Here is a 14,587-nt window from a genome sequence, read left to right on the forward strand (position 1 = left end):
GGTAACAGAATCGGCGGTGAGGCAGCAGCAGTCCACCCCAATCCCAACGGCAGCAAGCAGCAGTCACAGTCCAAGATGTTGACCAATAGGTACTCCTGCGCGACACCACTGCTTACATTTTCGGTCTCTGATTTAGTTTGTTATTATACTGAAATAAGTGAAGCTCGAATTGGTTGGATTTTCGATTCATTGGTGTCATTTTATCTGACTTGCAGATGAGATAAGTGAAACAAGTGAACGTGGATCACATTCACCTTATGCTGGAAAAGGAAAAGCTCCATTAGATATCACTAACTGCGAAGAGGAGATTCAGCAACTGTCAGATGTGGACGGACTGCAATGCACAGAAGTATGCGAGTGGAGAACGAATAAGTGAAGCTCTAATTGATGTGGATGTTTGATGCCATTTTATCGGATTGCAGATGAGATAAGTGAAATGAGTGAATGTGGATCACATTCACTTTGTGCTTGAAAGGACATCATAGGAGGAGATCCACTAACTGTCAGATGCAGAGAAATATGGGAGTGGAGACAGAATAATTAAGGTAAACAACAGAGTATTCGCTACTTTTGAAGATAAATATGGGCGTAGCTGTTGAAATACAAGTCCAATTGTGAATCTGTGTGTCTTGCAAACAACTAGTAGAGTACTGTTACATGGTAGTGACAAGTGATTATTCATACATCTCCAGACCCATTATATGGACTGAAAGTATCCAAATGCAGTGTTGACAGAGCATGGTAGTCCCTGAATGTTGACAGAGTATGGTAGTCCCTGTTTTGACTTATGCCAGAGGTTCATTCTCAGATGAGACAAAAGGCTTCGGGGGCATCTGCAGACTCTGCAGCCTCCCCGTTAACATGTTCACGACCTTTGTCATCGACGGCCGGTTTCTCGGGTTCCATTGGATGCACCACAGTGCCACCATCGCCAGCTGCCTCACCTTCTCTTTCTCTTCTTGAGTTGCCAAAGTAAGCGCCAACTCCTCACCATTGATCACTTTCTCGTAGATCCACTCTGGGAGGTAAACATCATCCTGGCCCCCGATTCTTGGGTCTGCATTCCTCCTCCCGCTCACCATTTCTAGCACCAGCATTCCAAAACTGTACACGTCTGACTTGTACGATACTCCCCCAAAGTTCCGAGAGTATAGCTCTGGTGCAATGTAGCCCATCGTGCCTCTTGCTGCTGTTAAGGTGACGATGCTTTGGTCCCTTGCGCACAACTTTGCCAGGCCAAAATCTGAGATCTTTGGATTGAAGTTGTAGTCGAGCAGGATATTGTGAGGCTTAATGTCAAAGTGGAGGATGCGTTGGTTGCACCCTTGATGCAAGTACTCCATTCCTCGGGCGATGCCTAAAGCAATATTTAGCAGCTTGTCTGGTACTAGAAGATTCTGAAAAATATTAGAGTCATCAGAGAATATGTATTTCTCCAGTGACTCATTAGGCATGAATTCGTAAATAAGAGCCCGTCTCATTCCTTCAGAGCAGAATCCTAGGAGACGGACAATATTGGCATGATGGATTAGCCCGATGGTTGCAACTTCATTGATGAATGCTTCTCCCTCTCCTGTAGAGTTCTCTAGCATCTTGACTGCCACGGGCACTCCATTTGGCAGCTCACCTTTGTATACACTTCCAAATCCTCCCTGCCCCACCTTTTCCTTGAACCGCCTTGCTATCTTCTTAACTTCAGAGAACGTGTACCTCGTGGGCTTTGATGTGCCATATGTCTTGAGGAACATTTCGACCTTCAAATGTATCTCCTCATTATATCTTGTCTTGAGTGAAAGATAAAGTGCAGTGGCCACCGTCACCAAAAGAACGACAAATGCGGCCACCGATGATGTAGCTGAATAAACAAATAATATGACATCAGCATATTGCATTGGGATTAAAAAACAGTTACTTAGTATTTGTTATGATAAGAGGATGTCAAGAGTCAGAGTAGCCAACAAAAAGAATTTATATGAAAGAAAGCTTTTATTTTTCCTTTATATTTTAAAGTTAAATAGACATTGATAGAGCAGTACCTGCAATGACTTTGATACGTGAACCTGCAAATACTAAGAAAGAGAATGAGATAAGCAGAAAGAAATTATGTTTGGAAAAAGTTTTAGAACAGACAAATTGAGTGCTGTATACTGTGGCTGCAGTACATTGCCCTAACCCTAATGTATGAGGAACAAATACACGACACTATTTATGCATCCCCGATTCATTTCCCCAAAATGACTAGCTACCTCACTGCTCCCTCTAAACCTGCCCAAATTCCATCAATCCCAGCTTCTCGTGGCCCCCTGCGGGCGAAGGCATGCTGGTGGCAGCTGCTCAAGCACAGCAGCATGTGCAGCCATGCATGTTAATTGAGTGTTGCAAAGAAAATTTTAGAATAAATGACGATAGTTCCAGATTATTTAAGGCTAGTAGTGTCTGAAAGATGAGCAAAACTTATTTTTTCCCTGATTAATTATTTCTCACATTTTTTTACTGGGTCCTTCAGTTTGATTGCTCGAGCAGGATTTGTCATCCTATTTTTGAAAAAAAAATAGTTGACAGAAAGTCTCATGGAGATTCGAACACATGGAACTGTAGAATGAGTAAATTGTAAAGTAAAATCTCAATATATGGTTTTGACTGTTATAACTGAACATACCATGAGGGTCAGGTATGCAGAATCGTTCATTCCTTTGTGAGCTGAACGCGCAGCGCTGCCCACTGAGTTCACATAGCATGCAATTCAAATCATAGTACCAATACACTGTCGTTTCAGCAAAACTGAGCATTCTTTCTGCGCTTTCCTTGAAGGACGCTGATAAGAATGTGTCTGACATTGGGTCCTCAAACACATACATGGGTATCAGGCGGCCACCGACGCCATCTGAGACTGGGAAAACCTTGCAGTCCAATGGAAGAAGAGACATGTCTTCATAACCAGACACCAAATACAAGAAGTGGGTTGTGTTGCTAAGGCAGGAGACTGGGCCTGCAATGCTATGGGCATGAGCAGCAGCAGGTGTGAACTCGCTTGAACAGCATACCAGGCTTGCATACCTATATGACCAAATTGAGAACTGTCGATCTGGCAGCTGCATGCCGTCGATAACATCAACTTGTCGAGGCGACCAGCTTCTGGAGATGGCGAGCTTCTGCTGTAGCATCAAACAGGGGTCTACAAGCGGGATGAGCTTCATCGAAGAACGTCTGTAATCTATGGCACTGACACTGTATGAGCCAAGAACTGGGTGAACTAGGATGGTGTCTTGACCAGAGCATGCTAACTTCAAGGTTAATCGATCCGTGCCACTACATCCACATGCTGCTGCTGATGTATTGCTGGACTCAAGGCAAGAAGGGTACCTGATCATTGGGCCATGTTGGCTGCAATTGGAAGGTGGGCAGTATTTGAAGAAATCTTGATCATCCCATGCCGTGGCCAAGTAGATTCCGTGGTTGATCAGAGGCAGAAGCAGGAGGGCTATGACAAGTAACTTACTCATCTTTCTGTGCTTCTGCAACCGAGAGGGAGAAAACGTGGCAAGTAGCCAAAACAAAAAGCAGTCAGAGTTAAGCCTGAGGAGTAGATTTCAAATGCTAACACCTGCCGTGTTCTAGTGGTTTGAGTGTGATTGCAGACTTGCTTCTGTCCAGTCTCTTGTTGTATGAGCAATAAATATGTTTTGATTGGCATTTTGCATTTTGTGGAAATTCTTTGATACTGTCATTGTCATCTATGGAGAAAAGGAATTGTCAAGTCATGGGACAGAAGACTTCAAGCCTCGAGTCGTCTTTTGTTCCTAGCTACACAAGAGAGAAGTGCATATTACACCCCCCAACTCTAGCCCTAGTCTAATATACACCCCTCAACTCCAATACCGTCTAAAATACACCCCCCCAACTCTCAAAACCGGCTAGAATTCAACCCTTCCCTCCCTGTTGACCGATTTTGACCCAGTTTGACCGGTTTTGACTGAGTGAACAGTAAAAATAAAAATTTTAAAAACAAACAAAATATTTTTTTTGACAAAATTCAAAAAGTTCCAAGTTTTTGCACCGCATGAACAGTAAATTCAAAAAAAATCACCTTTTCAGCATGTTTGGATACCTGAGTAAATTTGAGACGTCCGTAAATTCAAAAAAAATTCAAAAATTTCAGCATGGTGAACAGTATTTCGGGAAAAAATCATCACGCGCTCAAACATCATCCATGCAAAAAAAGGGTTTTAAAAGAAATCGATTTTACTGTTCGCCAAGCTGAAATTTTGAAAAAAAAATCAAATTTACAGACATCTCGAATTTACTCAGGTGTCCAAACATGCTGAAAATGTGATTTTTTTATTTACTGTTCACGCGGTGAAAAAAACTTGGAACATTTTTTATTTTTTTAAATTTTTTTATGGTTTTTAAAATTTTATTTTTACTATTCACTCAGTCAAAAACCGGTCAAACTGGGTCAAAACCAGTCAACGGGGAGGGGAGGGTTGAATTATGGCCAGGTTTGTGAGTTGGGGGGTGTATATTAGACAGTATTGGAGTTGGGGGTGTATATTAGACTAGGGCTAGAGTTAAGGGGTGTAATATGCACTTCTCTCGCTACACAATGGGAGAGAAATATCTTCCTCTACTTAACAGAAGACTCCGACTGGGTCGTCTTCTGTTCCTAGCTACACAATTGAGAGAATATCTTCCTCTTTCACATGTCGTGTATATACCAATGAAGTCATATTAGTATATACAGCTGGATATGATCAACTAGTTGATGTCGATCCCTTCCCCTCCTTAGTACTCTCAACAGAACAAACCAGGATATCAAGTCCCTAGTGCATCTGTGAAGCTTTCATGGGGAACCCTGGTGCATTTCATCATTCTATTACCCTACAATCCTTCACTGTCTTCTTCCTTCTTGCTGTTTTTGTAGCAGATTATCATGTCCAGGGAGGAGATGATGGATGCTCACTGTTCTCCTGTGGATATCTCCGAGACATATCATATCCTTTCCGTCGGCGAGGTGATCCTCGTGAGTGCGGTGTTGAAGAATACGAGCTGGGTTGCACCAGTAGCAAGGCTACGATTCACATCAACACAGGAACATACTATGTGACTGCCATCAACTACACCGGTTCCTACTTCTGGGTCATGGATCCTAACTTCAATACCAGTACCAGCTGCCCTCTTCCACTGTGGAATCACCTTCCTTACCTTGGATACTTTGGCAGAATTGATTCAGTTTCACCACCTGGCTTTCGGTATTTGGTCTCTCAAATCTATGACATAGCATGTTTTGCTAATTGTTCGCGAGCAGTAACGGGTAATAGTGCATACAAGCCCGTTGCTTGCCTGAGTGCCAACAATTCACATGTTTATGTCTGGGTGTCTAATTACACACACTGTGTGGTTGAAGATCTTGAACCTTATTGTGGATACCTGGCAGAGATTCCATTTGGTGACGAGTATTCTTCTGATTGGCGACAGCTACAGAATGCTAGTTATGCAGAAATCACACAGCACATTTCTAAGGGGTTTACTGTCCAGTTTCCTGTCCCGGTTTACTTGGAACCTTCTGCATCTGAGAAGTTAAGAAAGAACATCAATTTATGCCTCAACAATTCAATCAGGTGATCACCCTTCCATTTCCTCCCGACTTTAGTTTCTCACCTCCCTATTCTTTTGAAGAATTGACTTGGGGCTCTTAAACCAACCTGACAGTGGCAGCCTTCATTATAATTTATTTACAATTGCATGATTTGCAGCTACTTCAAGGAGCAAATATCTGGCACAAGCATTATTAGTTGGACTCATGCTATGTTCTGGAGTGAGGTGCACTTCTTAGAATGCGTGAGCTCTGGTGAGCGCTACTACACAACAAAGTTGGTTTTGATTGTTGCAGCCATAGTATCTGCTATTAGCATCCCCAAGTTCTTTTTTGGTACGTGAGAATTATATGCACATTTTACTTTATAAATAGAATTTACATTCTTTTAACTTATGTCCATATCTATCGACTTGTTGTGCAGTACTGTGCAGGTTCTTGTTGGCACCCCTGGCTGTATGGATATTCCTAGCCTACAAGTACATGAAAACAAGGATCATAATTGATGCAGTTGAGAAGTTCCTCAGGATTCAACAAATGATTGGCCCGGCGAGGTACTCCTACACAGATATAATTGCAGTCACAAGCCATTTCAGAGATAAATTGGGCCAAGGGGGCTACGGCTCTGTGTACAAGGGTGTGCTTCTTCCAGGTGGTGTCCATGTTGCCGTGAAGATGCTAGAGGGCAACTCAAACTGCAATGGAGAAGATTTCATCAGCGAGGTCTCCACCATCGGCAGGATCCACCATGTCAACGTTGTGCGTTTGGTGGGGTTTTGCTCGGAGGAAATGAGAAGGGCCTTAGTCTACGAGTACATGCCCAATGGTTCTCTGGACAAGTACATCTTCTCTACTGAGAAGAGCTTCTCTTGGGACAAGCTCAACGAGATCGCTCTGGGCATTGCCAGGGGGATCAACTACCTACACCAGGGGTGCGACATGCAGATTCTGCACTTTGACATCAAGCCGCACAACATTCTTCTCGACAGCAATTTCATTCCAAAGGTCGCCGATTTCGGGCTCGCCAAGCTGTACCCGAGGGGCGACAGTTTCGTGCCACTGAGTGCCATGCGGGGAACCATCGGCTACATAGCCCCCGAGATGATATCTCGGAGCTTCGGCGTCATATCCAGCAAGTCCGACGTGTACAGCTTCGGGATGTTGCTGCTGGAGATGGCCGGCGGGAGAAGGAATGCTGATCCAAACATGGGGTCCTCAAGCCAGGCGTACTACCCTTCATGGGTGTACGACCAGCTGACTCGGGAAGAAGCCGGCGAGATATCTGCTGTTGCTGTTGACATGCATGAGCTGGAGAAGAAGCTATGCATTGTCGGATTGTGGTGTATTCAGATGAGATCTCGTGATCGGCCGACGATGAGCGAGGTCATTGAGATCCTGGAGGCTGGGGTTGATGGCCTGCAGATGCCTTCGAGGCCGTTTTTCTGCGACGAAGGGCACATCCATGTGGAGGACTCTTACCAGTTCACTTCTGAGTTGACGGCAGTCTCAGAGGAGGAATTTAGTGCGGTGTCAGAGGAAGATGATGTGTGATGTATACATACAATGTGTGGTATTAATTTATTATGTATCTATGTATATGTATGTATCATGGAGTGATGCACTTATCTGTAAAAGTTATGGTTGTAACTGTACCAACCTGTATAAATGCTTTGTACAAACTGCCTTGGTTGCTGTGCGGAGCAACTTCAAATAAGTTTGAAATGTTACATCAGTTTATTTGTTTGCTCATTGCTCTTGATAAGTTCTGATGGAAAATATTGCTTCAACAGTAAATTCTTGATACAAATAAGTTTCTGAGGTGACAAAAGGCCGCCTTTTTTCTTGTTGAGAAACATTTTTAGAGAAAAATTGTATTTCATTCTGCTGTCAGTAACATGCATTATGGATGAGCATTGTTGCCGATAAACATTCTGATTCCGGTGCGACAGATAAGGCAAGGTTTTTGTTTTTGTTTTGCTGGATAACAGAAGCACAACTCAGGTCCCCAATTTTTATTTTTTCTTGAAACGGACTCAGCTTCCCAATTTCATCACCTTGTTCATTGAAATACAGTTTTAGTTTACAGCAAAACAAAAATCTCTCCTGCAGGTTGACCAATCTCTCATGAACAAGGTTGAGCATGCCAAAGAAACTAGCTAGGCAACAGAAAATTCACACATATTTGAATTGTTGCATAGCCTGTCATATTCCCTCCTTCAGGTCTGCGCACCGCCAAGAACGCGAACGTATTTTTCATCTTGCAGCTAAGAAATCACCGCGGTCATGGAAATACAGCTGATCTACTGGTTGATTTGATGGAACCCTATGCCGTGTTGTCGTGGTTGCATATACTTGCTGCAACCCAGTCCTGTCAAATGCCACTTGTGCGTGGAACAAGGGGCGCCGTGTGGAAATTCCAGCAACAGTGACATTGCCAGCCTGGAGATGGAATGTGTGGGCACTGTTGTTACCCAGCAGATGGGGCAGAAGAGTAAGCAAAAGTCTTTTGTTCCAACTCCAGCAATTCTGACATATGGTCCTATAATATGCTGGGACTGAAACAGACTCTGTTCCACCATATACGAAGTTCTAGGTTTGTATTAAGTTAAACCTCTTTAAGTTTGACCAAGTATGTAGAAAAATATACCAACATCTACAACACTAAATTAAATTCATTAGATTCATCATAACACAGATATTAGCAATTTTTTTCTATAAAGTTGGTCAATTGAAAGAAGTTTGACTTAGGACAAACCTAGAACTTCAAATATTTTAGAACAGCGGGAGTCAAAGTTATGGTTGTAATTGTACCGACCCAGTATAAATGCTTTGTACAAGCTGCCTTGCTTGCTGTGCATGGCAACTTTAAATAAGTTTTAAACCTTACATCAATCTATTTGTTTGTTCATTAGTCTCGATACAAAGTCTAAGGGAAAATATTTCTTGAACAATAAACTCTCTATACAAATAAGTTTGTGAGAGGTGACAAAAGAACGCCTTTTTCTTGTTGAGAAACATTTTCAGAGAATTTCTTCTATCTTATTCTGCTAGCAGTAACATGATGAACATTGTCACTGAGAAGCTAGCTTACATACGATTTTTCTTTTGCATATGGTAGATCCATAAAACCATTGGTCTCCCATTTCATCACGAATTTGTTGAAACGCAGTTTTAATTTACATCAACATCATTCCAGGTTGAGTTTCTCATATACCAGCTGCATAATTGGCATTGTTGCAGAGTCCCTCATATTCTCCCCTTCAGGATTGCGCACCCCCAAGTGCACGAAGACATAGATAGATAGTTCTTGTCTTTTTCCTCTTTGCCGCTACGAAATTGTCGCGGTCATGGAATTAAATATTGTGTGAACCACCTGAGAGAGGTGACAAAAGAAAAAAACTGGCGAGATCTATATTATATCACACAGAAATCTGATAGAAAAACACTCTGCATGTTATTACATTTTTTTAGAGAAATCTGTGTTCCTTTTCCTAAAAAAAGAACTTAGTACTTTTTATTCCGTTGGCAGTAACAAACGTTGTGGACGAACATTGTCAATGAGAAGCTAACTTACAATACACTGCCAAAAAAATTGGATAAATATTTAGTTTACATCACTCCAAGAGTATGCCAAAGAAATTATTGCAGAGCCTCTCATATTCCCGAAGAAGCGCTACTTCCTCTGAAGAATCAACTGCATATATGCAGAAGAAAGAAGCTAGGCAACAGAAACTACCATTAATGGACGAGCAGACATAGTCGTTTCACCCATGCGCTGGCATTGCTGCACAGCCTCCCACGTTTGCACCTTGGATCGAAGATAGGCAAAAACTCGGAGTGGTAACAAAGAGACCACAGAGCTTGCATTGCAGTGCAGAATCTGGTAATAATTGCAAATTGAGTCAGTCAGTTGAGGGATAATCAATCAGTCGAGCACACAAGATTGAAAGCGCACATCCTTTTTCTTTAAACTAACGAACATCCACTTGATCAATAACTTGTTTCTATGATCAACCTACCAGTTCTGTCCTATGGAGTCAGCTGACGATACACATGAACATGCAGAAAGACCATGTCAAATTTAGTTGACAAGCTCCTAATAAATTCTCACTACTAGGAGCAACTACTAGTTGCTTTAATTCGGCAAATATATGACAAGGTTCATAAAAAAATACTGTCTGTATATGCACAGAAGAGTGTTGATGAAACACCAAACCCTAACCTTGGAGCAGTGACGATGTATCACCTAATCCTTTCTGCAAGCCCTTTCTGCGTCAGTCGAACTGTAACGTTCCTTATGTGGCTAATCATCATTATATCTTCACTGAATTCATTTGAATCTCTGTTCTGCCGGAGCTTCTCCACCAGCTCTTCTGATGTGTCTTCAAGAAGTAATTTCTTGAGGGATGTAAGGTGTCCGATGCCATTAGGAAGAAACTTTAGCTTGGGGCAGTCTATGAACGATAGGTCAACGAGATTTTGCATTGTGCCCTCCTCTATCACAACTTGGTTGAGCTGGGATGCGCCCCCTATCCATATGCACCCAAGTGTCAGAAAATGACACTGCGTAAAAATTCAAACTCTTCCCTTCAAAAGCCTCCGCTAGCACAAGAATGTGTAGACCACGTAACATGCAAAGACATGAAAAGCTGTCCTCGTCAATATTGGAGAATGCCAGGTCCAACCGAGTAAGATTATTGAGGTGTGACCAAGAAGAGTGAAGTCGAGGCATCGATGTTTTTTCTAGATGCCCTGCTAAACCAAGCCAAGAAAGGGTTGGAGGTAAATGTAGCCCTTCTAGCCATAACACATCATCCGCACCCGCATTGACAACTTCAAGATGAGCAAGATGGTTCATTCTGTTGATAGCATTGCTCAAGTCAGCAGTGTGTTTACTTCTCACGTTGGAGACGCTGAATGATCTTAGCTCTATCAGAGCTGCAAATTCACGCAGAAACTCTGAACTGGCTTTGACAAACTGAAGAGACCTTAGTCTTGCCAAATGTTGCATGCCACTAGGCATCTTGACTGCACCTATACTTCCAATTTCTAATGCATTATATCCGCCAAAACGAGCATAGGCCACTAGGTATCTCAACTTTTGAAGTCTTAATTTCAGTTTTGAAAAAAAAAGAAAATGATAAAATACTTCAAAAAATAAAATCCTTCGAGTTGTAGTTATATTACTACATCTACTAGTTAGGAAAATTTAAAAACTTAAATTTGGACATGTTTTGCAAAAAAGTGTTATGAGAAAGTAAAACGGCTATAACTTTTGCATACGATGTCGGAAAAAAAACGTATAATATATCAAAATGTTCAGAACGAAAATCCCCATCCGAATTTGATGGCCGTAGGCCCTTTTGCAACTTCTTAGAATCCTCAAATTCTAAAAGGAAAAAAAGTTATGCTCAAATGTCAGTTTTTTTGAATTTTGGTTTAATCTGGTCAAACTGTGGTCAAACTACTTATTCAAGTAGTATTTGTCTTACTAAATAATTATTCAAGAATATTAGTGTTATAAATAATTATTTCAGTTTTCTTGAATTTTGGTCAAATCTGGTCAAACTATGGTCAAACTACTTATTCAAGAAATATTAGTGTTACTAAATAATTATTGTTTTTAAGAATAATAGTTTCAAACTCAAACAGTGAAACATGTGACTTCATGCTCAAGCTAAACTCCTGAGGGTTAATAGGATTGACATCTTACTATTGTCAGGAAAACAACAAGTGCAGACTTGGAAACTAGGGGGAATAGAAACCGGAGGTTAAGCGTGTTCAGTCTGGAGTAGTGACAGGATGGGTGACCGGCCGGGAAGTTAGACGATTTGGAATGATCAGGGGTGATTAGAGATTAGAGATTATAGATTAAATTGAGCAGTGATGAGGGGTGCTTAGAGATTAAATTGTAAAATAATTCAGAAATTTGAAAATCGGGAAAAAAATAAAAAAATTCGTAAAATTTCCTTCAGTCCCGATTATTGTTACCAACCGGGACTAAAGGTGGAGCTCCAGACAACGGCCATGTAGAGGGCCTTTAGTCCCGGTTCGTAACAGAACCGGGACTAAAGGGGAGGGCCTTTAGTCCCGATCCTTTAGTCCCGGTTACAGAACTGGGACTAAAGCCCTCTAAAACCGGGACTGAAGGTCCGTTTTCTACTAGTGTCGTGCCCATGGGATACGACACGAGGTCAATTAAAAATATAGGTAGATGCATGATATATATGTGGCTGTGTGTGCATGCATATTGTTTGAAAGGCAAGATTAGAGCAGTCCTAGTCATAACTAACTAAACTTGTTGGGTCATCTAAATACTTAGGTTGTAAAATAAGAGTTTTATGAGCATAAGTTTAAAGACATTATTTTTTAGTTTAAAAAGGTAAGTTGTGCACATAAGCGATTTGCAAAGGATGCATTTATTATCACCATGCGTGATACATCTTGCGAGATGGAAAATGGTGGAGAACATGTCTTACTCCCAGAAGAGATGGAAGAAGCTAGAGCACATGTTATTGAAAGAGGCCATAGCAGCGGCTCGGTGGAGCACCCACCGGCGTCGGGTACCTTCTACAGATTCATTGTCTATGCGCCTAGTAGTCTGCGTAGATACCACGATCAATATCCACCTCCTGACCAGCATTACCAGGTCTACCATCAGCAGGCGGCCAAGTAGAACGTGGCCGACCATGAAGAGAACAAATATATACGCAACACATCCACACCCGATTTTTATCATGAGCACCATATTAAATCAGTCTCGACAGCCAAGACGGCAACCGACCTAAAGCAGCAAAAAGAAAAATTCCATACGACTCTGCTGACAACAATGAAATAACATAAGCAACATGTCAACCATAATCCACCACGCGGCAACACCATTATTAACCCACACATGCGACCGCCGAAAAAGGAAACAAAACAGATGGTAAAAAATAGAGAAAATATCTCATTGCACGGATAAGACGTAAAAAATATATTAGAAAAGATAAAAGAGAATAAGCCACACACATAAAACAACCGAAGGAGAAATATCTCAATCCATAGAAAAATAATATACTCCGTATAATTCAAAAAGGGCAACTGAAATCACATGCACGTAGTCACATCGGCCGCCATGCAGTGATGCATGTAATCATATCCCTCCGAAATCAGCGCCGGTGATTGCATGCACCTATCAACGGTCAAACCGGAAACAAAACAGATACTACCATGCAGCAAAAGGCAGTTTGATCTAACAAAACAAATCCGAGGATAAATCGCCGGGTCCACCCAATTGCAAGTCCGTAAAATTCGCTGGTAAATCCAAGGAAACCTCAAATAGAAAAATGAGAAAAAGGAATCCTCTGCGGGGTAGTGATGTTATTACTAACACGTAAAGAAATAAACTATTTGGGACCATGCTTGTTGGTGTTGTAAAACTAGATGAAGCATCTCAACACTCCGAGGAGAGCCCGCGTGCTGTATATATTGATCGTACGAGAGAATCCCTCTCGTGGGTTTACAGAGTCGGTTTAGGAGAAGACAGAAGAAGAGATAGATAATTAAACCTAACCAAACTCTGTCTAAACTAGGAATAATACTTGGACTACAAGAGAGAGATGCGTGACATACTATGTCACGTTTACATGTTTAACACCCTCCCTTAATCACAACTGCTCAATTTGAGATTATGCTTGAACTCTTCGAAGCTTCTAGTTGGCAATGCTTTTGTAAATCCATCTGCAAGCTGGTCCTTGGAGGGAATGAATCTGATCTCTAACTGTTTATTTGCAACACGTTCTCTGACAAAGTGAAAGTCTATTTCAATGTGTTTAGTTCTGGCATGAAACACTGGATTAGCAGACAAGTATGTGGCACCGAGATTATCACACCAGAGACATGGAGGCTGATCTTGCGCAATTCCGAGTTCTTTCAACATAGACTGTACCCAAATAACTTCAGCCGTTGCATTTGCTAACGCTTTATATTCTGCTTCAGTACTCGACCTGGAAACAGTTGCTTGTTTCTTTGCACACCATGAAACTAAGTTCGGTCCATAGAAAATAGCAAACCCACCAGTTTATCTTCTATCATCAAAACAACCAGCCCAATCCGCATCGGAGAAGGCACTAATTCGAGTAGACAAAGATTTTCTGAAAGTCAAACCAAGACTTATTGTATTCTTCACATACCTTAGAATACGCTTTGCGGCTGTCCAATGTACAGTGGTGGGTGCATGCAAGAACTGACAGACTTTGTTTACTGCAAAGGATATGACTGGTCGGGTAAGCGTCAAATACTGAAGAGCACCAACAATGCTTCTGTAACTAGTACTATCTTCCTGATTCAGGAGTTCTCCTTGAGTTAGAGTTAATGATTCTGAGCTAGACAAAGGTGTTGGTGAAGGCTTGCAATCTTTCATACCAACTCTGCTCAATAGATCATTTGCATATTTTTCCCGTGAGAGCTGAATGCCATCCATAGTTTTCTTTACTTCAATTCCTAAAAAGAAATGCAAATCTCCTGGATCTTTTAGAGCAAACTCTGAACTCAAATCTCTTAGTAATCCAGTTATCGCCTCATTAGATGAACTAGTAACAATAATATCATCAACATATATGAGAACAAAGATAGATGTAGGTTGTTTCATGTACACTTCCTCTTCCAGAACACCATGAAGAAACGCATTCTGCACATCTAGCTGTCTAAGACTCCATCACCTGGAAACAGCAATGGATAACACAAGACGAATAGAAGCATCTTTGACAACAGGATTGAAAGTATCCTCATAATCAATGCCATAGCGTTGCTTAAAACCCTTTGCCACTAGTCTTGCTTTATAACGATCAATGGTACCATCTGATTTTCTTTTAGTCCTATAGATCCATTTGCAATCAATCAGATTTTTACCTGCTTGTCGAGGAACCAAATGCCACGTCTTATTTTTCTGGAGAGCTGAAAATTCCTCTTCCATTGCCTGTTTCCAACGGGAATCACCAAAAGCCTCATGTA

General features: G+C 41.6%; 2 protein-coding genes across 4 annotated transcripts; one reads left to right on the forward strand and one right to left on the reverse strand.

Moving 5' to 3' along the window:
* Positions 1–540: 540 nt before the first annotated feature.
* On the reverse strand, positions 541–3,730 carry LOC125531341 (rust resistance kinase Lr10-like). Of its 2 annotated transcripts, none has more exons than XM_048695756.1 (3): positions 2,660–3,730; positions 2,037–2,060; positions 541–1,855 (listed from the first exon to the last, which is right to left on the reverse strand). In XM_048695756.1, exons 1-3 carry the CDS (start codon positions 3,501–3,503, stop codon positions 786–788), a joined length of 1,938 nt encoding a protein of 645 aa, XP_048551713.1. In that variant the 5' UTR covers positions 3,504–3,730; the 3' UTR covers positions 541–785. The 2 variants fall into 2 exon arrangements, with proteins under 2 accessions (XP_048551713.1, XP_048551712.1); XM_048695755.1 differs by having other exon boundaries at positions 2,037–2,069.
* An 875-nt stretch (positions 3,731–4,605) lies between these two features.
* On the forward strand, positions 4,606–7,325 carry LOC125531342 (rust resistance kinase Lr10-like). Of its 2 annotated transcripts, none has more exons than XM_048695757.1 (3): positions 4,606–5,618; positions 5,754–5,929; positions 6,018–7,325. In XM_048695757.1, exons 1-3 carry the CDS (start codon positions 4,843–4,845, stop codon positions 7,142–7,144), a joined length of 2,079 nt encoding a protein of 692 aa, XP_048551714.1. In that variant the 5' UTR covers positions 4,606–4,842; the 3' UTR covers positions 7,145–7,325. The 2 variants fall into 2 exon arrangements, with proteins under 2 accessions (XP_048551714.1, XP_048551715.1); XM_048695758.1 differs by having other exon boundaries at positions 5,754–5,848.
* The last annotated feature ends 7,262 nt before the right edge of the window (positions 7,326–14,587 follow it).

Source organism: Triticum urartu, unplaced genomic scaffold, assembly GCF_003073215.2.
Source record: "Triticum urartu cultivar G1812 unplaced genomic scaffold, Tu2.1 TuUngrouped_contig_6975, whole genome shotgun sequence".
NCBI classification, from domain to species: domain Eukaryota; kingdom Viridiplantae; phylum Streptophyta; class Magnoliopsida; order Poales; family Poaceae; genus Triticum; species Triticum urartu.

Coding starts and splice junctions, on each gene's coding strand:
- LOC125531341 (XM_048695755.1), bottom strand. CDS start 3,503: ATGAGTAAGTTACTTGTCATAGCCCTCCTGCTTCTGCCTCTGATCAAC. Junction 2,070..2,659: donor CTGCATACCTGACCCTCATG/GTATGTTCAGTT, acceptor TCTCTTTCTTAG/TATTTGCAGGTTCACGTATC. Junction 1,856..2,036: donor ACGTATCAAAGTCATTGCAG/GTACTGCTCTAT, acceptor TTGTTTATTCAG/CTACATCATCGGTGGCCGCA.
- LOC125531342 (XM_048695757.1), top strand. CDS start 4,843: ATGGGGAACCCTGGTGCATTTCATCATTCTATTACCCTACAATCCTTC. Junction 5,619..5,753: donor TGCCTCAACAATTCAATCAG/GTGATCACCCTT, acceptor CATGATTTGCAG/CTACTTCAAGGAGCAAATAT. Junction 5,930..6,017: donor CATCCCCAAGTTCTTTTTTG/GTACGTGAGAAT, acceptor CTTGTTGTGCAG/TACTGTGCAGGTTCTTGTTG.